Source organism: Coregonus lavaretus (assembly GCF_964263955.1).
Source record: "Coregonus lavaretus genome assembly, chromosome: 11".
Lineage (NCBI taxonomy): Eukaryota > Metazoa > Chordata > Actinopteri > Salmoniformes > Salmonidae > Coregonus > Coregonus lavaretus.
Genome location: NC_139998.1, coordinates 1,195,163 through 1,220,577, shown reverse-complemented (window position 1 = coordinate 1,220,577; position 25,415 = coordinate 1,195,163). Strand labels below are relative to the sequence as shown.

The 25,415-nt window shown below is 41.3% G+C and overlaps 1 protein-coding gene across 1 annotated transcript in view; it reads left to right on the top strand.

The window, feature by feature from the left end:
* The window catches only part of magi2b (membrane associated guanylate kinase, WW and PDZ domain containing 2b), a gene marked incomplete at its 3' end in the record, with an annotated part of 333,750 nt that overhangs the window by 209,889 nt on the left and 98,446 nt on the right, over positions 1-25,415 (top strand). Inside the window, exons 7-11 of the mRNA XM_084171638.1 lie at positions 354-411; positions 1,408-1,529; positions 4,944-5,126; positions 8,277-8,809; positions 8,975-9,146. Coding sequence (XP_084027764.1) covers positions 354-411; positions 1,408-1,529; positions 4,944-5,126; positions 8,277-8,809; positions 8,975-9,146 — 1,068 coding nt within the window. The remainder of the gene's footprint in view (positions 1-353; positions 412-1,407; positions 1,530-4,943; positions 5,127-8,276; positions 8,810-8,974; positions 9,147-25,415) is intronic.

Genomic DNA, 25,415 nt, shown 5'->3' with positions numbered 1-25,415 from the left:
CACAAGTCCCATGTTATGGAATAGGTGCAAACTTTATGTCAACAGAAGGAGGGGATTGAGATGTAGCCACTACAAGAAATGGTAAGTCTCTAGCATAAACACACAGGGAGCCTTTCAGTATTCAAACTGCTGTCACCGTGACTGGGTGTGTCAATTTACTCTAGGGGGATATTATTAAGATTTGACATCTGTATGTGTTCTCCTGGTTTGTATCAATGTCTTTGTTGTGATGTTACTCTTTTTCCTGACGAAGACCCAGTCAGTCTAGTAAAATATAATATTCCTGCCAAATCGTTCCCTTTCTTTCTTCCTTCCCTCTCTCCTAACACACTCTCTTTCTTCCCTCTGTTCAGAACTGCCGTATGGCTGGGAGAAGATCGATGACCCTGTCTATGGCAGTTACTACGTAGAGTAAGTCCTCCCCGCAAAACAAAGAACATTCCCAGGACATTAGCTAACATTCTCATTAAATTCTAAATCAGGTTTTGGTCTAACATTAGGATGATACAGTAACATTCCACAATGAATGTTTCTTCTAACAAAATGCTCTAAGAACATTAGCTAACATTCACATTACGTTTTAATTAGGTTGTGTTCTAACATTAGCATTATAATATGCAACAGACATTCAAAGAACATTCAACAAAATGCTGTTCTAAGAAAATTAATTTATGTCTTCATTGGTTGGTGGCAAGTAAGTTACTGTAATATTCACAGTAAGTTATTTGCCACTAGCTGCCTGTAAGTTACTGTAATATCACAGCAATGACACACAGTACAATACTGTACAATTGAGTGTATTCTTGTGTAAAAACATTAATGTTACTATAATCATAATGAAGGAAATACATTGAGGGAAGACTGGGTTTGTATTTTAATTTTAATTAAATGGGATTGGCACAAGCTGGTTGGCTGCTAGGTAATGTGTTTGCATGCAGTAACATTCAAAATACAGATTTTTTTCACCTCCCACAATGCAGCAGCATTTACAGTATCCTGCAGTATAATGCTTTCACATTATTATACTGTTTATAATACACACTTTATGTAGAAATTACATTTTTTACATTACAGTGTACTACAATAGCTACTGATATCAATTTGAGCTACATTAACCAATTTCAAATGATGTTTGTTCTCACCCGAGTACCAACGGTTATGGCCGCGTTCCAGACTGACTACATTGCAGACGTCTGCCAAATCTCACAACGCATGGCTAGGTGTTGAACATATAAACTAACCACATCATTGTGATGTAGCAATCTGATGCCCATGCAACAGCTGCAATGTAATCAGCCTGGAACGTAACCATTGTCTTAGTCAATGTGTATCTGTCTGCCGTGAAGAAGGGAACACAAAACACACTGATGCTGCTGGATTTCACTGTCATAGTCGTGTTCCCTGCAGCCACATCAACAGAAGGACCCAGTTTGAGAACCCTGTTCTGGAGGCCAAGAGACGATTGGAGCAGCAGCAGCAGATGCAGAGCCAGGGACTGTCGGCTCTGCCTTTACCTACTATATACAGAGGTACAACCACACCCCCTATACTCCACAGTACTACCACTCTACTCGATAGCCAGGGACTTTCTGCTCTATTCAGAGATAAAGATATATACACCCACAATATCAACCCTGACCACTACATACAAAAATACAAATATACCCTTTAACTCTTCTTATAATCAACGGAGGCATAATATGCTCAGGGCTGGTGTTATGGGCGGGGCCTGGCCCTACTCCAACTCCTTGCCATATAAGTAAAATATAGAAATATTGATCATTTATTTCAGAGACGCGCAACGACAGAAAGACACGTCAATCTCAGATAAAGCATCCAAGCGAGCGAAAGGAAAGGAAAGTTGACGGGTGCACAGTGCACTGTTCGGATGCTGGCTTCCCCTAAAGTAAATTGATGTTTTGCCAAAATTATATAATTACTCCTGTCTAAAAAAAGTTTTCAAAATACTTTACCAGAGAGCTTGACTTAGCCACACAGGATCATTAGCTTATTTTAAAAAAATAGCTGTAGATTGTTTCAAATCACAAGTGCATAGGCCTGTGCCTATTTGGGAAGCCAGCAATTTGGGCAGATCGTGTGGCAATAGGCCTAGCTGATTATTGAGTTGCGGCTGTCATTGAAAAGCATCAAAAATGTGTGAAGATAATGTGTCCTAAGTATAATTAAAAATATTGAGACAAGAAGAAGGGGAGGGGGGTGTGACGAAGATATGGGTGTCTCTCAAGAATGCATGCACTCAGCTCTCCAGAATGTGCTCCGATGTCTCTGCTAATTCTTACACATTCATTATTTCAATGTGTGAATTGTTTGCCCTTTGATAGTTTATTTTTTAACAATTCCCCATTACATATGAAACCAGTAGGCCTTGTAAATGTACCGTTAAATCACGTCATTTGGTTACATTAATTTATGTTAATGCATGAATTACAGTCATTTGCTGTTCTCATTCTCGGAGCGGAAACGTTGTTTGCAAAGTTCACAACCTGCTATTCTCGTGAGAAACAAGTTTTGGTTTATTTCATAACCATCATTTAGGTGTTTTGTCAAGTTTTTAATTGTCTGGGTTTGTGTGGTTTCTCTGTCCTGATAACGTTGAGGGAGTGCATGTGCCTGAGCATGCCAACCTGCTGAGTTTATACAATGTTGCAATTCACTAGCAATAACTAAAGCCAAGACATATATAAAGCGAGGCAGACAGGCAGAGTAGAGAGATTCATGTGATTGAAAGAACCAGAATTTTCATCAGGATATTTTTTACTGTTTTTATTTGTTGGCATTATTTGTATCTGTATGTATTATGCATCCTCAATAGCTGCTGCCAAGGCAGCAGCTACTCTTCCTGGGGTCCAGCAAAATTAAAGCTGTTATACATTTAAAAAATATTACAATATATTCATAACAGATTTCACAACATATTAAGTGTGTGCCTTCAGGCCTCTACTCTATTACCACATATCTATAACACAAAATCCACGTCAATTTGTGTACATGTGTGTATAGTGCATATGTTATTGTGTGTTTGCATGCATGTCTATGTTTGTGTTGCTTCACAGTCCCCGCTGTTCCATAAGGTGTATCTTTATCTGTTTTTTAAATCTAATTTTACTGCTTGCATGAGTTACTTGATGTGGTGATGTAGTCATGGCTCTATATAGTACTGTGCGCCTCCCCATAGTCTGCTCTTGAATTGGGGACTGTGAAAAGACCTCTGGTGGCATGTCTTGTGGGGTATGCATAGGTGTCCGAGCTGCGTGCCAGTAGTTCAACATCAGTCAATACCGTTCACAAATACAAGTAGTGATGAAGTCAATCTCTCCTCCACTTTGAGCCAGGAGAGATTGACATGCATACTATTAATGTTAGCTCTCTGTGTACATCCAAGGGCCAGCCGTGCTGCCCTGTTCTGAGCCAATTGCAATTTTCCTAAGTCCCTCTTTGTGGCACCTGACCACACGACTGAACAGTAGTCCAGGTGCGACAAAACTAGGGCCTGTAGGACCTGCCTTGTTGATAGTGCTGTTAAGAATGCAGAGTAGCGCTTTATTATGGACAGACTTCTCCCCATCCTAGCTACTGTTGTATCAATATGTTTTGACCATGAGAGTTTACAATCCAGGGTTACTCCGAGCAGTCTAGTCTCCTCAACTTGCTCAATTTCCACGTTATTCATTACAATATTTAGTTGAGGTTTAGGGTTTCGTAAATTATTTGTCCCAAATACAATGCTTTTAGTTTTTGAAATATTTAGGACTAACTTTGCCACCCATTCTGAAACTAACTGCAACTCTTTGTTACGTGTTGCAGTCATTTCAGTGGCTGTGGTAGCTGACATGTATAGTGTTGAGTCGTCCGCATACATAGACACACTGGCTTTACACAAAGCCAGTGGCATGTCATCAGTAAAGATTGAAAAATGTAAGGGGCCTAGACAGCTGCCCTGTGGAATTCCTGATTCTACCTGGATTTTGTTGGCGAGGCTTCCATTAAAGAACACCCTTTGTGTTATGTTAGACAGGTAACTCTTTATCAACAATATAGCAGGGGGTGTAAAGCCATAACACATACAATGTTCCATCCAAGTTGTCAGACCCCGGTGGCTTGTCATTGTTGATCGACAATAATTATTTCACTTCTTCCACACTTATTTTACGGAATTCTAAATTACAATGTTTGTCTTTCATAGTTTGGTCAGATATACTTGGATGTGTAGTGTCAGCATTTGTTGCTGGCATGTCATGCCTAAGTTTGCTAATCTTGCCAATTAAAAAAAAATCAGCAAAGTATTTGGCAATATCAGTGGGTTTTGTGATAAATGAGCCATCTGATTCAATGAATGATGGAGCGGAGTTTGCTTTTTCCCAAAATGTAATTTAAGGTGCTCCATAGCTTTTTACTATCATATCATTTATCTTTGTTTCATAGTGTAGTTTCTTCTTTTTATTCAGTTTAGTGACATGATTTCTCAATTTGCATTATGTTTGCCAATCGGTTGTACAGCCAGATCTATTTGCCATATATTTTGCCTCATCCCTCTCAACTATACAATGGTTCAATTCCTCATCAATCCACGGGGATTTAATCATTTTTAATAGTCATTTTCTTAAATGGGTGCATGCTTATTAGTAACTGGGATAAGCAATTTCATAAATGTGTCAAGTGCAGCGTCTGGTTGCTATTATTATTGTGCCTGAGTTTGGCTGAGTGGGTAACACTGCAAACACTAGTCCACATATAATCCCTGCGCCAGAGACTGGGTTTGACTTCCCGGTCCAGGCTAACCATTTCTGATATGTATCTCCTCCCTTATCTCTCACCCCCTCTACTAAAAATATATTTATACATGCATTTTTTTTTTAAAGAGTGATTATTCTACTGTATTAAACTGGCCTACTCTACCCTCCCCCCCCCCCCCCCTTCTCCAGAGAAGCCCCCGTTCACGCGGGACCCCACCCAGCTGAAGGGCTCCTTTCTGTCCACGGCTCTCCAGAAGAGAAACATGGGCTTTGGCTTCACCATCATTGGAGGGGACGAACCGGATGAGTTCCTGCAGGTCAAGAGTGTCATACCTGAGGGCCCCGCTGCACAGGACCGGAAGATGGAAACAGGTATAGTGTTTTAGGAACTAACCACACACAATTTAGTTAGAAAAGCATGAAATCTATGAAGCCACATTCCTCTCTCTCTCTGTGTGTGTGTGTGTGTGTGTGTGTGTGTGTGTGTGTGTGTGTGTGTGTGTGTGTGTGTGTGTGTGTTGCGGCCTTTACCAAAGATGTGCTCCTCCAAACATATTCAAATTATTCAGGCCTATAACGCCATATCAACGGTCAGCCAAGGCTATACAGTGAGGGAAAAAAGTATTTGATCCTCTGCTGATTTTGTACGTTTGCCCACTGACAAAGAAATTATCAGTCTATAATTTTTAATGGTAGGTTTATTTGAACAGTGAGAGACAGAATAACAACAACAAAATCCAGAAAAACGCATGTCAAAAATTTTATAAATTGATTTGCATTTTAATGAGGGAAATAAGTATTTTACCCCCTCTCAATCAGAAAGATTTCTGGCTCCCAGGTGTCTTTTATACAGGTAACGAGCTGAGATTAGGAGCACACTCTTAAAGGGAATGCTCCTAATCTCAGCTTGTTACCTGAATAAAAGACACCTGTCCACAGAAGCAATCAATCAATCAGATTACAAACTCTCCACCATGGCCAAGACCAAGGAGCTCTCCAAGGATGTTAGGGACAAGATTGTAGACCTACACAAGGCTGGAATGGGCTACAAGACCATCGCCAAGCAGCTTGGTGAGAAGGTGACAACAGTTGGTGCGATTATTCGCAAATGGAAGAAACACAAAATAACTGTCAATCTCCCTCGGCCTGGGGCTCCATGCAAGTTCTCACATCGTGGAGTTGCAATGATCATGAGAACGGTGAGGAATCAGCCCAGAACTACACAGGAGGATCTTGTCAATGATCTCAAGGCAGCTGGGACCATAGTCACCAAGAAAACAATTGGTAACACACTACGCCGTGATGGACTGAAATCCTGCAGCGCCCGCAAGGTCCCCCTGCTCAAGAAAGCACATACAGGGCCGTCTGAAGTTTGCCAATGAACATCTGAATGATTCAGAGGAGAACTGGGTGAAAGTATTGTGGTCAGATGAGACCAAAATTGAGCTCTTTGCCATAGAAAATCTGTGGAGGGAGCTGAAGGTTCGAGTTGCCAAACATCCGCCTCGAAACATTAATGACTTGGAGAAGATCTGCAAAGAGGAGTGGGACAAAATCCCTCCTGAGATGTGTGCAAACCTGGTGGCCAACTACAAGAAACATCTGACCTCTGTGATTGCCAACAAGGGTTTTGCCACCAAGTACTAAGTCATGTTTTGCAGAGGGGTCAAATACTTATTTCCCTCATTAAAATGCAAATCATTTCATAACATTTTTGACATGCATTTTTCTGTCTCTCACTGTTCAAATAAACCTGCCATTAAAATAATAGACTGATCATTTCTTTGTCAGTGGGCAAACGTACAAAATCAGCAGGGGATCAAATACTTTTTTCACTCACTGTATCATGCTTATTGAGAATGTGCCTCACACATACAATACAATTTATGGGAGCCTAGTATTTTTTATTTGAGGAGAAGTGTGATGTGTAAAGGCCTATATTTGAAGCAAATTACAACAATGATGACTGTCAACACTACTAACATATTAAGCAAACACTGGATTTTTTACTTGGTTTACTCGTTACTGTAGCCTATGCTATTTGATAAACTGTATCAATCCACAATGGACTTGGAAAATAATATTCCATGCCCCCAGCTGAATTGGAGTTGATGACAACCCAAAGGCTGTCAATTACCTAAAGAACTTGACACAACGGCATGCAGTTTTAAGCCATGAAATGTGTTGATTGGCCAATGAGTGGCCAAGCCCTCATCACATCTATAAAGTATTTATCCATCAAAACCCAGCTATTGCGCTCAAAGTTCCCGCAATGAAAATAGCTAAAATATTTCTGACACAACCCTGGACCTATAGCGTTAACACCAGCCCTAACATGTACCATTGCATTAGGTTTGTTAAAATAGAGTCTGCCATCTCCCTCTTGCTTGCTCTCTGTCCTGATTTCACCCTCTTCTGATTGCTGGCACATAGCTTCTGCTGCACACACACACAGTGGTGTAAAGTACTTAAGTAAAATAATTTAAAGTACCACTTAAGTAGTTTTTTGAGGGTATCTGTACTTTACTATATATTTTTGACAACTTTTACACTCCATTCCTAAAGAAGATAATGTACTTTTTACTCCATACATTTTCCCTAACACCCAAAAGTACTCGTTTGTAAATTATGTCTGAGTGTTGGAGTGTGCCCTTTTTTTTAATATACGGAATTTGAAATTATTTATTATTTTACTTTTGATACTTAAATATTTAAAATCAAATACTTTTAGACTTTTACTCAAGTAGTATTTTCTGGGTGACTTTCACTTTTACTTGAGTCATTTTCTATTAAGGTATCTTTACTTTTACTCAAGTATTACAATTGGGTACTTTTTCCACCACTGCACACACACACCCATGTAGAGCTTTGCCCTCATTCTAACCCTTCTGCCATACTGATATCATGGGCCTCTGTGACACTCTAGGGCAGGGGTCGGCAACAGGTGAAACAGGCCCGCAAGTATATTTCTTTGGCCCCCAAAATATTTTAGTTTTTGGGGGATTTTAGTGTTTGGTAAAAATTGACTAGAATCACCAGGAATTCATAAAAAAATAATCTGTTCCCAAGGATTCCTAAAAATAAAAAGAGAGACATATGTGATCGTGTCTCAATGTTATCAAGGTATGAAATGATTATGTTATTTTTAAATACAATCTCTTTTTGGGTATACTTTGTAAGTGCCTTAATGTGTTTGGACCCCAAGAAGAGTAGCTGCTGCCTTGGCAGCAGCTAATGGGGATCCCTAATAAATACAAAACATTTGTAGTGTACAAATTACCATCTGCTCTGACAAAAATTGGCCCCCGGCTGAATCTAGTTGCCTACCCCTGCTCTGGGGACATTGGACTTATTCTGTGTTTACTAATTATACACACTCTATAGGTCCCTGGAGATTCTGATGATAGCTGAGACACGTGAATGTGTTTGTACAGTAGGTTTTTCTACGTGTGTAATTGGCCAGGTAGTCCCTCCCTGTTTGACCATCTTCTTCCGAACAAGAACTGCCTCCTCTCCCTTTAGGTGATGTCATCGTCTACATCAATGACATATGCTGCCTGGGCACCACTCACGCCGACGTGGTCAAACTCTTCCAATCCATTCCCATCGGACAAAGCGTCACCCTGGTCCTCTGCCGGGGCTACCCCCTGCCCTTTGACCCCGAGGACCCTAGCGGGGCGTCCGCCGGTGCCTCCCTGACACCCATGGGCCTGGAACACCATCCCATGGTGGTGAACGGGCGTAGCAGCTACGACCCTTACCTGGAGTACCTCTCCCTGAGCTCTCAGCTCCCTCCACAGGCTCTAGCCCAGCCCGGGGCACCCCACCCTGGGGACACCCACCTGGATGGGTCGTCGTTACAGCCCATCACCCCCGGGTCTGCACTGGCTGTGACGCCAAGCGACGACAATGTCTCCATGGTGCCGTCGGTGGCGACAGGGATCACCGGGGGCGTGATCCAGGGGGCGGAGCTGCTGACGGTGACTATGGTGAAGGGGGCAGAAGGGTTTGGGTTCACCATCGCCGACAGCTCCACGGGGCAGCGGGTCAAACAGGTGCGGTGTTATTCTCATGGTAACCTTCCCTGTATGTTGTAAATGTTGCATTGTGTATTCTACTGCTCTGTCTGTGTCCGTTTGTCCATCTGTTCATCAGTCCCTCTGTCTGTCGTCATCCCTACTTTTCAGTCCTCATTCCTGACTATGTTCCGTGTTGTACAGGTGTTGGAGCCGGGTGTGCAGGGCGGAGTGGGTCTGAATGAAGGAGACCTGATCCTGGAGGTGAACCAGCAGGGTGTGGCGGGGGCGGGACATGGCCGTGTGGTGGAGCTGCTCAAAGAGTGTCCTGTCGGAGCAGAGGCCACGCTACTCATACAGAGAGGAGGAGGGGAAGGTAAGAATACACCTTTGCAATCCTCACGTGTACAGTATGTTCCGTCTGCAGACACTTGTGGTTCAAAGAGGAGATTGATGAAAGATCTCTCATGCTTTAGATTGTCTTGAAAGTGGTCTCTTAGGCATTCGCTTGCAGACATACCACAACAGATCTGTTTCTACAGACCTGTGTCAGTAGGCCTATGTATTTAAGAGCTACTGGGCGCTGCATTGTATAGAGAGTCCCTCCCTTTCAAATTTTTCTCCTTGTATTTTCACTTTTATGATTGCATGTAGAGAGGGGAGATTGATGGATACAAATAGGGGTACACAGACAGGAAGGACATATCAGGGGAATCGGACCCTAGTCGTCAAGGTAGTGGTGTGGTGCAGGTTTAAAAAAAAATGAAATATCACATTTACATAAGTATTCAGACCCTTTACTCAGTACTTTGTTAAAGCACCTTTGTCAGTGATTACAGCCTCGAGTCTTCTTGGATATGACACTACAAGCTTGGCACACCTGTATTTGGGGAGTTTCTCCCATTCTTCTCTGCAGATCCTCTCAAGCTTTGTCAGGTTGGATGGGGAGTGTCGCTGCACAGCTATTTTCAGGTCTCTCCAGAGATGTTTGATTGGGTTCAAGTGGCTCTGATCGGGTTCAAGTGGATGTGGCTGGGCCATTCAAGGACATTCAGAGACTTGTCCCAAAGCCACTCCTGCATTGTCTTGGCTCTGTACTTAGGGTAGTTGTCCTGTTGGAAGGTGAACCTTCGCCCCAGTCTGAGGTCCTGAGCGCTCTGGAGCAGGTTTTAATCAAGGATCACTCTGTACTTTGCCTTGATCCTGGCTAGTCTCCCAGTCCATGCCGCTGAAAAATATCCCCACAGCATGATGCTGCCACCACCATGCTTCATCGTAGGGATGGTGCCAGGTTTTTCTTCCAGACGTGACGCCTGGCATTCAGGCCAAATTGTTCATTATTGGTTTCATCAGACCAGAGAATCTTGTTTCTCATGGTCTGAGAGTCTTTAGGTGACCATTGTGTTCTTGGTCACCTTCCTGACCAAGGCCCTTCTCCCCCCGATTGCTCAGTTTGGCCAGGCGGCCATCTCTAGGAAGTCTCTTGGTGGTTCCAAACGTATTCTATTTAAGAATGACGGAGGCCACTGTGTTCTTGGGGACCTTCAATGCTTCAGAAATGTTTGGGTACCCTTCCCCAGAATTGTTCCTAGTCACAATCCTGTCTCGGAGCTCTACAGACAATTCCTTCGACCTCATGGCTTGGTTTTTGCTATGACATGCACTGTCAACTGTGGGACCTCATATAGACAGGTGTGTGCCTTTCCAAATCATCAACATTTATTTAACCCCTTATTTTAGGCACTAAACTATCTCCATATATACTTCCATATTTTTTTAAAACTGGTACCGGGGACCTTCAGACGAGTCTCGTGACGCTTGTGGGGGTCGTAGAGCAAAACCGAGATAGTTTGTAGGCCAAACCATTCGGACGTTTTAGATGTTTTTGTGAGAAACAGCCCATGGAAAAAATCTGATATCTCCACCTTAAACAGATGGATTTTGATGGGGATTTTTAAAATTATATTAATTTGATTTCCACAGGGCCGTGGAAATTGTAGAAGGGTTAAATAACTCTGACTGACACCCAATAGCTTAAGGATGCTGAGCGCTAACACTGGTTTATTAGCATTAGCCAACCCTTATGCTGAGGGAGACTAGCTAGTTAGCTACCACCAACCCTGTACAAACCTGTGGCTAACTCTGCTGCTGCACTTAGATGTTCTGGCTGTTCTGCCCTGTCCACCTCATTCACTGGTGCCTGCTTGTGTGCAACCTGCTCGTTTATTTTGCCTCTCTTTCAGGAAGAAGTTCAGAATATCCATATTTGCTCTGTGATATGCTGTAGACGCTGACTGAGTGACAAGCGTTTTGCTGAGCGATGACATTGGGCACGTTCCACAGCTAAAGGCGTGGCGTCGCAACAAATAATGTAATCGACTTACAAATTGCTAACATATGTGGTTAGCTGGTACTTCAAATACCTATGAAGGGGCGGCAGGTAGCTTAGTGGTTAAGAGCGTTGTGCCAGTAACCGAAAGGTCTCTGGTTCTAATCCCTGAGCCGACTAGGTGAAAAATCTGTTGATGTGCCCTTGAGCAAGGCACTTAACCCTAATTGCTCCTGTATGTCGCTCTGGATAAGAGTGTCTGCTAAATGACTAAAATGTCAAATGTAAGACATTGTAAGAGCTGTCAGGCTTCAGCAACGTCTAAGCATAGGAAGCATAGGTGCGTTCTCATTGACTTCTAACCACTGCTGTAGGGGTGGGGGAGGGTTCAAGGGACGTGATCACTCCACTGCATTGTGAAATCTCGACCAATCAAAGCAGGCACCGCATCACTCCAGGGGCTTCTTGCAGTGCATGCTACTGCCTAGAGCAGTATATTGTATTGTTTATTTTTTTCATAAAAAAAAAATGTATACTGCATAGCGCAAGTAATGCATGGTAATGCAAAATTATAATAGGATTGCACTATCAAAAGGTTCGGGACCAAAAACATCCTGGGCTAATCACTGGTTCAGTGGAACTCTGGCAGCATTCCAAAGCTGGGGTAGTCAGACAAAGAAACACATATACAGTACACAGAAATACACACACACTGCCATGGACAGTCTGATGCCTACTGTGAGTCATTCCGAACCGGTCTGTCTTTCACCCTGCAGCCAGTAATCCCTAGGCTACCGATGGGTGTGTGTGTGCGCGTGCGCTGTGAGAGAGGTTATCTCTCGGTGTGCCAGGCTGATAGTCCCTCAGGGGCCATTGCCCTGAGCTGTTTGATGTAGGAGGAAACACCGGATGGGATGGGGGAGTTTTCTCTGTGTGTGTGGGTGAGAAGAGAGACTGGGGGACGGGGATAGGAGGTTGGCAGTTGGGGAGGGTAGAGAGTTTGTCACGCCAGGTACAGCATAAAGTATACAGTAGAATCTAGACCGTGTGTGTGTGTGTGTGTGTGTGTGTGTGCGCATGCGTGGTGAGTAGTGAGTTTGTCACGTGTACACTAGATAGAATGAGAGTATAGAGAATCACACACTGAAATATTAACAGTATATTTAGTGAATCGGCGAGCTAAGGATGTTGATATAAAAGTCATGATATTAAGAAAAGTGTTCATTTCCAGCGAGTGTATTTAATGGGTTTAGTTTCTGTAGCTAGCTTTTCCCCTAGCCACTTCGGTAAGTACTGGCCGGCTAGCTACCTAAGACCAAAGAGATGAGAATGTTTTTCTGACTGAAGCACATACAGTATCTCCTGACAGTGACACATTTCCCCCCTGTGGACTGAAGCTGAACTTTACCACAACTATCACTGAACAAAAATATTAAATGCACCATGTTTCATGAGCTAAAATAAAAGATCCCAGAAAAGTTTCGTACGCACAAAAAGCGTATCTCTCAAAAATGTTGTGCACAAGTTTGTTTACATCCCTGTTAGTGAGCATTTCTCCTTATAATCCATCTACCGGACAGGAGTACCATATCAAGAAACTGATTAAACAACATGATCCTCACACAGGTGCACCTTGTGCTGGGGATATTAAAAGGACACTAAAATAAGCAGTTTTGTCACACAATAGAATGCCATGTCTCAAGTTGACGAAGCGTGCAATTGGCATGCAGACTGAAGAATTTCTGCACAAACTGTCAGAAACCGTCTCAGTGAAGCGCATCTGTGTGCTTATCGTCCTCACCAGGGCCTTGACCTGACTGCAGTTCGGTGTCGTAACCAACTTCAGTGGGCAAAGGCTTACCTTCGATGGCCACTGGCACGCTGGAGAAGTGTGCTTTTCACAGATGAATCCTGGTTTCAACTGTACCAGGCAGATGGCAGACACCGTGTATGGCGTTGTGTGGGTGACCGGTTTGCTGATGTCAACGTTGTGAACAGTGCCACATGGTGGCGGTGGGGTTATGGGGTGGGCAAGCATAAGCTACGGACAATGAACATAATTGCATTCTATTGGATTTTTGAATGCACAAAGATACCGTGACGAGATCCTGAGGCCCATTGTCGTTGCATTCATCCGCCACCAGTGGGACAACATTCCACAGGCCACAATCAACAGCCTGATCAACTCTATGCAAACGAGATCTGTTGCACTGCATGAAGCAAATGGTGGTCACACCAGATACTGAATTGTTTTCTGATCTATGCCCTTACCTTGTTTTTTAAAAAGGTACCTGTATCTGTGACCAACAAATGCATATGTGTATTCCCAGTCATGTGAAATCCATAGATTTGGGCCTAATTAATTTATTTCAATTGACTGATTTCCTTATATGAACTGTAACTACAAATATTTTTAATTGTTAATGTTGCGTTTATATATATATATATATATATTTTTCAGTGTAGATATTTAACGCTGTTTAAAAATGGGCAATGTTGAGGTGGTAGAACTGATGAAAGGAATCCTAGAGGTCTTATAACTTATTCCATTCTACAGGAAAGTTTTGGGGGGCTGATGTCTCTTTATATTCAAATAGCCTAGGGGCTATGTAGCTTCTTATCTGTCATGTTTGGAGTTGTGTTGCTCTGTTATGCGGACACTTGAATTTGCCCTGGTCGTGTCAGTATAGAGTCACTTTAGAACTAACTAATAACATGTTGCACCTCTACCTTGCTACCTTGCAGATGACCCTAGGAGGAAGACAGATGAAAACAGTGGAGCACTTAGAACAGCAGCAGCCAGCGGCAAATGGTAGGAAAGAGGATAATTTAGGTGACCAAGACACAGGCCCAAAACAAGTTAAGCTACCCCACTATCCCCCTGACCGTTTTGGATTGCAAAACTAAAGCGACACACCAGACAAGACACAGAGACAGCAATAGAAGAATAGGATATGATGGAGAGAGACACCAGCAGAACAGAACAGGCTATAACAAAAGAGGATAGACAAAGGAGACCATAATAAACAATAACCTGAGACAGCAACAGACAAGACACAGAGAAAGTGTCAGAAGAGGGCAGATGAACACACAGTAGACTATCACGTCATGCTGCTGTATAGATTCTAATTAGTTGCATTTGCACAAATGATAACTACTACTAAGCTAACATATGGCATTTTTTTAAGATGGTCATACCATCCACCAGGACTTACAAAATATGAAATGAATAGATTTGTATTGGTCGCATACACATATTTAGCAGATGTTATTGCAGGTGTAGTGAAATGCTTGTGTTCCTAGCTCCAACATTGCATTAATATCTAACAATACAAACAAATCTAAAAAGCTAAAGAATGGAATTAAGAAATATATAAATATCAGGACGAGCAATGTCGGAGTCTGGAGTATACAGTGTATATACTGAACAAAAATATAAACACAACATGCAACAATCTCAAAGATTTTACTGAGCTACAGTTCATATAACGAAATCAGTAAAATGAAATGAAATTCATTAGGCCCTAATCTATGGATTTCACATGACTGGGAATACAGATATGCATCTGTTGGAAACAGATATATATATATATATATATATATATATATATATATATATATATATATATATATATATATATATATATATATATATATATATATATATATTATTTTTTAAGTAGGGGCGTGGATCAGAAAACCAGTCAGTATCTGTGTGACCACCATTTGCCTCATGCAGCGCGACACATCTCCTTTGCATAAAGTTGATCAGGCTGATTGATTGTGGCCTGTAGAAGGTTGTCCCACTCCTCTTCAATGTCTGTGCGAAGTTGATGGATATTGGCTGGAACTAAAACATGCTGTCGTACATGTCGATCCAGAGCATCCCAAACATGCTCTGGTGAGTATGCAGTCCATGGAAGAACAGGGACATTTTCAGCTTCCAGGAATTGTGTACAGATCCTTGCAACATGGGGCCGCGCATTATCATGCTGAAACATGATGTGATGGCGGCGGATGAATGGCATGACAATGGGCCTCAGGATCTCGTCACGGTATCTATGTGCATTCAAATTGCCATCAATAAAATGCAATTGTGTTTGTTGTCCGTAGCTTATGCCTGCCCATACCATAACCCCACCACCATGGGGCACTCTGTTCACAATGTTGGCATCCGCAAGCCACTCACCCACACAACGCCATACATGTGGTCTGCGGTTCTGAGGCTGGTTGGGCGTACTGCCAAATTCTCTAAAACGATGTTGGTAGAGAAATTAACATTCAATTCTCTGGCAACAGCTCTGGTGGACATAACTGCAGTCAGCATGTCAATTGCAGGCTCCCTCAAAACTTGAGACATCTGTGGCATTCTATTGTGTGACAAAACTGCACATTTTAGAGTGTCATTTTATTGTCCCCAGCACAAGGTGCACCTGTACAATGATCATGTTGTTTAATCAGCTTAATCAGCGCTTGTAACGCCAGGGTAGTGGGTTCGATCCCCGGGACCACCCATACACAAAAATGTATGCCCGCATGACTGTAAGTCGCTTTGGATAAAAGTGTCTGCTAAATGGCATATTATTATTATTATTATTATTATTATTATTATTATTATTATTATTATTATTATTATTATATGCCACACCTGTCAGTTGGATGGATTATCTTGGCAAAAGAGAAATGCTCACTAACAGGGATGTAAACTAATTTGTGCAAAGCATTCTAGAGAAATAAGCTTCTTGGGCGTATGGAAAATGTCTGAAATATTTTATTTCAGCTCATGAAACATGGGACCAACATTCAGTAATTATATGTGGGGAATTTAATATGGTGACGGAACCAAATGATCAGATATCTCAGTTGGCCTTCAAATTAACATCTGTGAAGACTTCGACATGAACATTGCACCCTGATAAAGTGGATATCACAAGGTTTGATTTGAAAACCAAAACGAGAATTGACCGAATCTATGTGATATTAGGGTTATTGATTATAAAATGCAAGTGGTGGTCGATTCTGATCACCTGACGGTCCAATCCGTGCTGGGCTTTGAGAATTGACCCAGAAATACATTTTGGAACGTAAATACTAAATGTCTAAAAAGCCAGGAATTCATAGTCGAACTGAGACATGAAATTAAGAAGTTCAGACATCTAAGATGTCTCACAAGATCTAGTCATGAACACTGGGAAAACTTCAAGAAAACTATGAAAGATAGTTTTTTTGTTTTAAATATACGGTTTTAAATCAACAAAGAAATGTAATTTATGGGGCCTCCCGAGTGGCGCAGCGGTCTAAGGCACTGCATCGCAGAGCTAGATGCGTCACTACAGATCCGGGTTTGATCCCTGGCTGCGACCGGGAGACCCATGAGGCAGCACACAATTGGCCCAGCGTCTTCCGGGTTAGGGGAGGGTTTGGCCGGCCGGGATGTCCTTGTCCCATCTCGCTCTAGCGACTCCTGTGGCGGACCGGGCGCATGCACAGTTGTACGGTGTTTCCTCTGACACATTGGTGGGGCTGGCTTCCGGGTTAAGCGAGCAGTGTGTCAAGAAACAGTGCGGCTTGGCAAGGTCGTGTTTCGGAGGACGCATGGCGCTCCACCTTCGCCTCTCCCGAGTCCGTACAGGAGTTGAAGCGATGGGACAAGCCTGCACCTACCAATTGGATATCACGAAAAAAAAATACAAAAATGTCATAACGAAATCATGGAGAAGTATATTGAGCTTAAAGCAAAAACAAACAAAACCGAGAATGAAATTGAGAATCTTAAGATTTTAAATACATATAACAATGAAGTAATTCATAATATTCAACGTTTTCTGGAAGTGATATGAGCAATAACAACATAATTTCCTCTTATTTCTGAGTTTGTCTTTAAAAGGAGAAAAGAATGGTGTTGTAATTGTAACAGAGGACACAGAAATAAGTGATATTGTTAAACAGTCTTTGAGCGACATGTGCAAAGAATAACAGAAGCTTTGAAAACCTTCCTATATATGATTGTAACGAAAACCTATGTTCAGATACTCTGGTTGGTGAAATCATTGGGGAGGGAAATTAGTCATTTAAATAAGAGTAAATCACCAGGTCCTGATGGATTACCGGTTGAGTTTTATCCGTTTGGTTTTAAAGATGTATCAGAAATGTTAACTGATTGTATTGAATATTCAATACTGACTGTATTGAAGGAATGGAAAACGGAATGATTCATGATTAATTCACTGTCATGTATTTTATAGAAAAATAATGATTAATATGAATTGAATAATTGGAGACATCTCACAATGATGAATGTAGATTATAAAGTTCTCACAAAATTAATAATGAAGAGATTGAATGATATACAGTGGGGAAAAAAAGTATTTAGTCAGCCACCAATTGTGCAAGTTCTCCTACTTAAAAAGATGAGAGAGGCCTGTAATTTTCATCATAGGTACACGTCAACTATGACAGACAAATTGAGAAAAAAAAATCCAGAAAATCACATTGTAGGATTTTTAATGAATTTATTTTCAAATTATGGTGGAAAATAAGTATTTGGTCAATAACAAAAGTTTCTCAATACTTGATACTTGACAACTACACTTAAAAGATGATGGGATAAAAAGGTGTATCTGTTGGTAATAGTAGTCGTGTAGTTGTCTCTGCTTATGCCGATAACAAGTCTTTAATCATTCGCAATTTCGCATTTAGTAAATGATCATTTTGGATTATATGAGAAAGATCTTTCTAAACCTCCCATCCATATAGAACTTAAAGATGAAATTAAATTACTTGGGATCTACAGTGGGGAGATCAAGTATTTGATACACTGCCGATTTTGCAGGTTTTCCTACTTACAAAGCATGTAAAGGTCTAATTTTTATCATAGGTACACTTCAACTGTGAGAGACGGAATCTAAAACAAAAATCCAGAAAATCATATTGTATGATTTTTAAGTAATTAATTTGCATTTTATTTCATGACATAAGTATTTGATACATCAGAAAAGCAGAACTTAATGTTTGGTACAGAAACCTTTGTTTGCAATTACAGAGATCATACATTTCCTGTAGGTCTTGACCAGGTTTGCACACACTGCAGCAGGGATTTTGGCCCACTCCTCCATACAGACCTTCTCCAGATCCTTCAGGTTTCGGGGCTGTCGCTGGGCAATACGGACTTTCAGCTCCCTCCAAATATTTTCTATTGGGTTCAGGTCTGGAGACTGGCTAGGCCACTCCAGGACCTTGAGATGCTTCTTACGGAGCCACTCCTTAGTTGCCCTGGCTGTGTGTTTCGGGTCGTTGTCATGCTGGAAGACCCAGCCACGACCCATCTTCAATGCTCTTACTGAGGGAAGGAGGTTGTTGGCCAAGATCTCGCGATACATGGCCCCTTCCATCCTCCTCTCAATACGGTGCAGTCGTCCTGTCCCCTTTGCAGAAAAGCATCCCCAAAGAATGATTTTTCCACCTCCATGCTTCACGGTTGGGATGTTGTTCTTGGGGTTGTACTCATCATTTTATGAGTTTAGACCAAAAATCTCTATTTTTGTCTCATCAGACCACATGACCTTCTCCCATTCCTCCTCTGGATCATCCAGATGGTCATTGGCAAACTTCAGACGGGCCTGGACATGCGCTGGCTTGAGCAGGGGGACCTTGCGTGAGCTGCAGGATTTTAATCCATGACGGCGTATTGTGTTACTAATGGTTTTCTTTGAGACTGTGGTCCCAGCTCTCTTCAGGTCATTGACCACGTCCTGCCGTGTAGTTCTGGGCTGATCCCTCACCTTCCTCATGATCATTGATGCCCCACGAGGTGAGATCTTGCATGGATCCCCAGACCGAGGGTGATTGACCGTCATCTTGAACTTCTTCCATTTTCTAATAATTGCGCCAACAGTTGTTGCCTTCTCACCAAGCTGCTTGCCTATTGTCCTGTAGCCCATCCCAGCCTTGTGTAGGTCTACAATTTTAACCCTGATGTCCTTACACAGCGCTCTGATCTTGGCCATTGTGGAGAGGTTGGAGTCTGTTTGATTGAGTGTGTGGACAGGTGTCTTTTATACAGGTAACAAGTTCAAACAGGTGCAGTTAATACAGGTAATGAGTGGAGAACAGGAGGGCTTCTTAAAGAAAAACTAACAGGTCTGTGAGAGCCGGAATTCTTACTGGTTGGAAGGTGATCAAATACTTATGTCATGCAATGAAATGCAAATTAATTACTTAAAAATCATACAATGTAATTTTGTGGATTTTTGTTTTAGATTTTGTCTCTCACAGTTGAAGTGCACCTATGATAAAAATTACAGACCTCTACATGATTTGTAAGTAGGAAAACCTGCAAAATTGGCAGTGTATCAAATACTTGTTCTCCCCAATGTATATAAATTCCTGGCGCATTTCAATTTTGGAGAATCTCTTATAAATTGGGTTAAAATCATGTATAGTAACCCTAGGTGTAAAATAGTAACTAATGGCTATTTCTCAGAAAGGTTTAAACTGTCAAGAGGAGTGAAACAAGGATGTCCACTATTGGCATATCTATGTATTATGCCCAACGAGATGTTAGCTATTAAAATCAGATCCAATAATAAAATCAAGGGATTTGAAATCCAGGGATTAAAAACAAAGTTGCCATTGTACGCTGATGATTCATGTTTTCTTTTAAATCCACAACTTGAGTCCCTCCACAGCTTCATAGAGGATCAAGATACATTTTCTAACCTCTCAGGAATACAACCAAATTATGATAAATGTACTATATTACGTATTGGATCACTAAAAAATAAAAAATTTACATTACCATGTAGTTTACCAATAAAATGGTCTGATGGTGATGTGGATATACTTGGAATACATATTCCAAATGAAAGAAATGGTCTCACTCCAATAAATTTTAAAAGTTAGCAAAAATAGATAAGATCTTGCTACCATGGAAAGGTAAATACCTGTCAATTTGTGGAAAAATCACCCTGATTAACTCTTTAGTATTATCCCAGTTTATATATTTGCTTATGGTCTTGCCTACGAGTTTAAATTATATGAGAAAAATATATTCAATTTTATTTGGAACGGCAAGCCAGACAAAATTAAACGGGCTGATTTATATAATTAATATGAATTCGGAGGACAGAAATTATTAAATATTAAAAAGTATTAGACCTATCACTAAAAGCTTCAGTCATATAAAAGTTATACTTAAATCTGAACTGGTTCTCTAGCAAATTAGTAAGATGTCTCACCCAATGTTCAAGAATGGCCTTTTTCCCTTTATTCAGATTACAACCTCTCACTTTCTGTTATTTGAAAAGGAAATAATCTCCCAAATATCACTATTTCGAAAACAAACCATAGAAAGTCCTCCAAAAAACAACAGAACAAATAATGCAACAAATAGTGGTTAAACTCAAATATACTAATTTATTTTTGACAAAAATAAAATTAAAAAGGTATAATCTTTGTAAATGATATAATCGTTAGGACTGGTGGAGTTATGTCGCACATTCAGCTAACAAAAACATATGGAAATGTCTGCTCTAACCAAAATTACAACCAAATAATTGCAGCATTACCGCAAAATTGGAAGAGGAAAGTGGAAGGGGGAAAAGTAAGGAACTTGTCTGTCGGCCTTGCATTAAAGAACATAATTGGTTAAATAAAACTGTGATAAATAAAAAAGTATACCAGTTTCATTTTTCCTTCATTAAGGATTGACAGCCGTCCCATATAGATTTCAAAATTGTTTGGAAGAGATTTTTGACTTACCGATCCCATGGCATAGTGTTTATGAACCAATACGCAAAACGACACCAGATTCAAAACTTATAATTTTTCAATTTAATTATTATATACAATTATTGCTACCAATAGAATGTTAGAATATAATATATGGGGGATACAATCTTCCCAGCTCTGCAGATTTTGCTGTGAAGAGACAGAATCATTAGATCATTTGTTTTGGTACTGTCCATTTGTAGCTTGTTTTTGGACACAGGTCCAGGAATGGCTAAAGGATTGCAATATTTACCTGGAGCTAACCCTGCAGATAGCACTACTAAGTGATCTGAAAATTCATAGTCAATTGATCAATAATATAATAATACTTTTAGCAAAAATGTTTATTTTCAATGTACAATCTGTAGAAACAATGAGAATAGAAAGGTTCAGAACTTTTGTAAATCCAATATGGATGGTGTTAAATGGAGTTGAAGGATGGGACTAATAACAACAACTAATAACAACAAGATAACTAATAATGTAAGCATAATGTGTCCATAATAAGTATATAGGTTATAGGTTGAGAGCTTTTGTGAAAGAGCACAGTTAGAAAGATATGTCATATAGAAGCAAACCAGATGGACATCATGAAAATGATCGGAGAGGTTTAGGGTAGAGGAAGTTCAGGAGTAAAAACAAACAAAATATAATTCTTGTAAAATTTACTGTGTCCATAAAATGTATATAGTGTGTATAAGCTGGAAGTAGAGGCCTAAGCATTGTTGTTCACTAGTTTACTCCAATTAGGGAAGGGGTGGTGGGGTTGGAAAGTAATTTTTTATTTTTTATTTATTTCACCTTTATTTAACCAGGTAAACCAGTTGAGAACAAGTTCTCATTTACAACTGCGACCTGGCCAAGATAAAGCAAAGCAGTGCGATAAAAACAACAACACAGAGTTACATATGGGGTAAAACAAAACAAAGTCAAAAATACAACAGAAATACAATTAATATACAGTGTGCAAATTTAGCAAGTTATGGAGGTAAGGCAATAAAATAGGCTATAGTGCAAAATAATTACAATTTAGTATTAACACTGGAATGATGTGCAAATAGAGATACTGGGTACAAATGAGCAAAATAAATAACAATATAGGGATGAGGTAGTTGGGCAGGCTAATTTCAGATAGTAATAAAGGGAAATATATTATTTTAGAGGAAATAAATATTTTTTTGCAAAATAAATAAAATAAAAAAACATATGGGGGATTATAAGTGATGCAGACAATTACATTGATGGAAGTTACAATCTATCTGCAATATTAAAGCTGATCTACCCCCTTAGAAAAAAAAGTTTAAAAAAAATTGTCTCTGAATGTCCTTGAGTGGGCGGTAGGTAGCTTAGTGGTTAAGAGCAGTGTGGCAGTAACCGAAAGGTCGCTGGTTCTAATCCCTGAGCCGACTAGGTGAAACATATGTCGATGTGCCCTTGAGCAAGGCACTTAACCCTAATTGCTCCTGTAAGTCGCTCTGGATAAGAGCGTCTGCTAAATAACTAAAATGTAAAAATGAGTGGCCCAGCCAGAGCCCGGACGAACATGTCTGGAGAGACCTGAAAATAGCTGTGCAGCAACGCTCCCCATCCAACCTGACAGAGCTTGAGAGGATCTGCAGAGAGGAATGGGAGGAACTCGCCAAATACATTACATTTACATTTACGTCATTTAGCAGAAATAAATAGGTGCATTCACCTTATAGCCAGTGGGATAACCACTTTACAATTATTATAATTTTTTTTTATTTTGGGGGGGGGGGGGGGGGTTGGAGTAAAAGGGGGGGGGGGGGGGGTAGAAGGATTACTTTATCCTATCCCAGGTATTCCTTAAAGAGGTGGGGTTTCAAATGTCTCCGGAAGGTGGTGAGTGACTCCGCTGTCCTGGCGTCGTGAGGGAGCTTGTTCCACCATTGGGGTGCCAGAGCAGCGAACAGTTTTGACTGGGCTGAGCGTGAACTATGCTACCGCAGAGATAGGGGAGCCAGCAGGCCAGAGGTGGATGAACGCAGTGCCCTCGTTTGGGTGTAGGGACTGATCAGAGCCTGAAGGTACGGAGGTGCCGTTCCCCTCACAGCTCCGTAGGCAAGCACCATGGTCTTGTAGCAGATGCGAGCTTCAACTGGAAGCCAGTGGAGTGTGCGGAGGAGCGGGGTGACGTGAGAGAACTTGGGAAGGTTGAACACCAGACGGGCTGCTGCATTCTGGATGAGTTGTAGGGGTTTAATGGCACAGGCAGGGAGCCCAGCCAACAGCGAGTTGCAGTAATCCAGACGGGAGATGACAAGTGCCTGGATTAGGACCTGTGCCGCTTCCTGTGTAAGGCAGGGTCGTACTCTCCGAATGTTGTAGAGCATGAACCTACAGGATCGGGTCACCGCCTTGATGTTAGCGGTGAACGACAGGGTGTTGTCCAGGGTCACGCCAAGGCTCTTCGCACTCTGGGAGGAGGACACAACGGAGTTGTCAACCGTGATGGCGAGATCATGGAACGGGCAGTCCTTCCCCGGGAGGAAGAGCAGCTCCGTCTTGCCGAGGTTCAGCTTGAGGTGGTGATCCGTCATCCATACTGATATGTCTGCCAGACATGCAGAGATGCGATTCGCCACCTGGTTATCAGAAGGGGGAAAGGAGAAGATTAGTTGTGTGTATAATACAGGTGTGCCAAGCTTGTAGCGTCATACCCAAGAAGACTTGAGGCTGTAATCGCTGCCAAAGATGATTCAACAAAGCACTGAATAAAGGTTCTGAATATTTATTTTTAATACATTAGCAAACATTTCAAAAAAACAGTTTTTGCTTTGCCATTATGCGGTATTGTGTATAGATTGATGCGGGAAAAAAACTATTTAATCAATTTTAGAATAAGGCTGTAATGTAACAAAATGTGGAAAAAGCCAAGGGGTCTGAATACTTTCCGAATGCACTGTATAAATCCCAAGACTGTCTTTCCCAGTGTCATCGATACTCACATGGATTACAATACTAAAGAATTATGGTGGACAATAAGATTTGAAAGACTAGATATATTATGACTATAAAATAACTTGTTGTCCCCTCATATCATAAAAAAGACAAGACAAGAGCTAAATCAAGTAGGCTGCCTTGCTTCGTTTTGGGTGACTGTCTTGACCAACAAGTCAGTCACCCAACAAGGTGGTGTCATGACTCTCCCTGGGTGAGGACAAAAGGTGATCATATAAACATGTCACCAGCCGGTGACTTTTCTGAAAAGCCAAAGAATTTGTGAGGGTGCTGTACACAACAGCAGGATAGCGGCTTGGCTCATGACGCTGCAAAGCGATGTGGTTGTCAACTACGCAAAAGCGGAAAAACCTGCCTTTGGGTGGGGCTTTGGCGGTGTGTCAACGCTGTGGTGAAGACGAAACTGACTTCGCACCAGCAACGTGACGTAGCTCCGCCGTTGCCATCGAACCATCACAATGGCATTTGTAGATAGCTGTTCTTACCATCAGCTAGACCACTTGCAAGCTGGTGTGGGATTGGTATGGCACAACCTCATTCTGTGCAAACCACTTCAATTTCAGCTAGGCAACAAGACCAGCCTGTTCACAGAAGTAGCTGGTGTACTTATCACACTGCAAACTGCGGTAAAACAAGACTTGTCAGAATCAAACTATGCCAGACTCACCTTGTTATTCCACTTGCCGTTTTGGAAAAGCAAAAGCACATTACTACTTCAAGTGGCACTGACTGTTCTGATATAATCTTAAAGCACTCTCTGTAATTCGTTTTCCAGCCCAATGCCAGCCCCGGCAATATTATGAATTGAAATAGCCTAACCAAATATCCAAGATTGTGCCTTTAAAGCCCTGTACCCGTGTACACATTCATTGACTATTTTAGCTGGCTGACCTTCAACAAGAGTTCTCCCGGTGTTCTGTCTCACTGACAAAGCACAGGACAAATAACCACTTCTCAAAGGCATGCTGCTAACATTTCTCATGAAACCCTCGCTCCCCCTCTCCCGCTGCCCACAACACATTTCATTCAGTGTTATCCGATGTCCTTCAGAGGAGCACAGAAGCGGAATAAAACACAGCTAGTTCCACAATCTCCAGATGCTGCTATACAGTTGAAGTCGGAAGTTTACATACACTTAGGTTGGAGTCATTAAAACTAGTTTTTCAACCACTCCACACATTTCTTGTTAACAAACTATAGTTTTGGCAAGTCGGTTAGGACATCAACTTTGTGCATGACACAAGTAATTTTTCCAACAATTGTTTACAGACAGATTATTTCACTTATAATTCACTGTATCACAATTCAAGTGGGTCAGAATTTTACATACACTAAGTTGACTGTTCCTTTAAACAAAATTCCAGAAAATGATGTCATGCTTTAGTAGCTTCTGATAGGCTAATTGACATCATTTGAGTCAATTGGAGGTGTACCTGAGGATGTATTTCAAAGCCTACCTTCAAACTCAGTGCCTCTTTGCTTGACATCATGGGAAAATCAAAAGAAATCAGCGAAGACCTCAGAAAAATAATTGTAGACCTCCACAAGTCTGGTTCATCCTTGGGA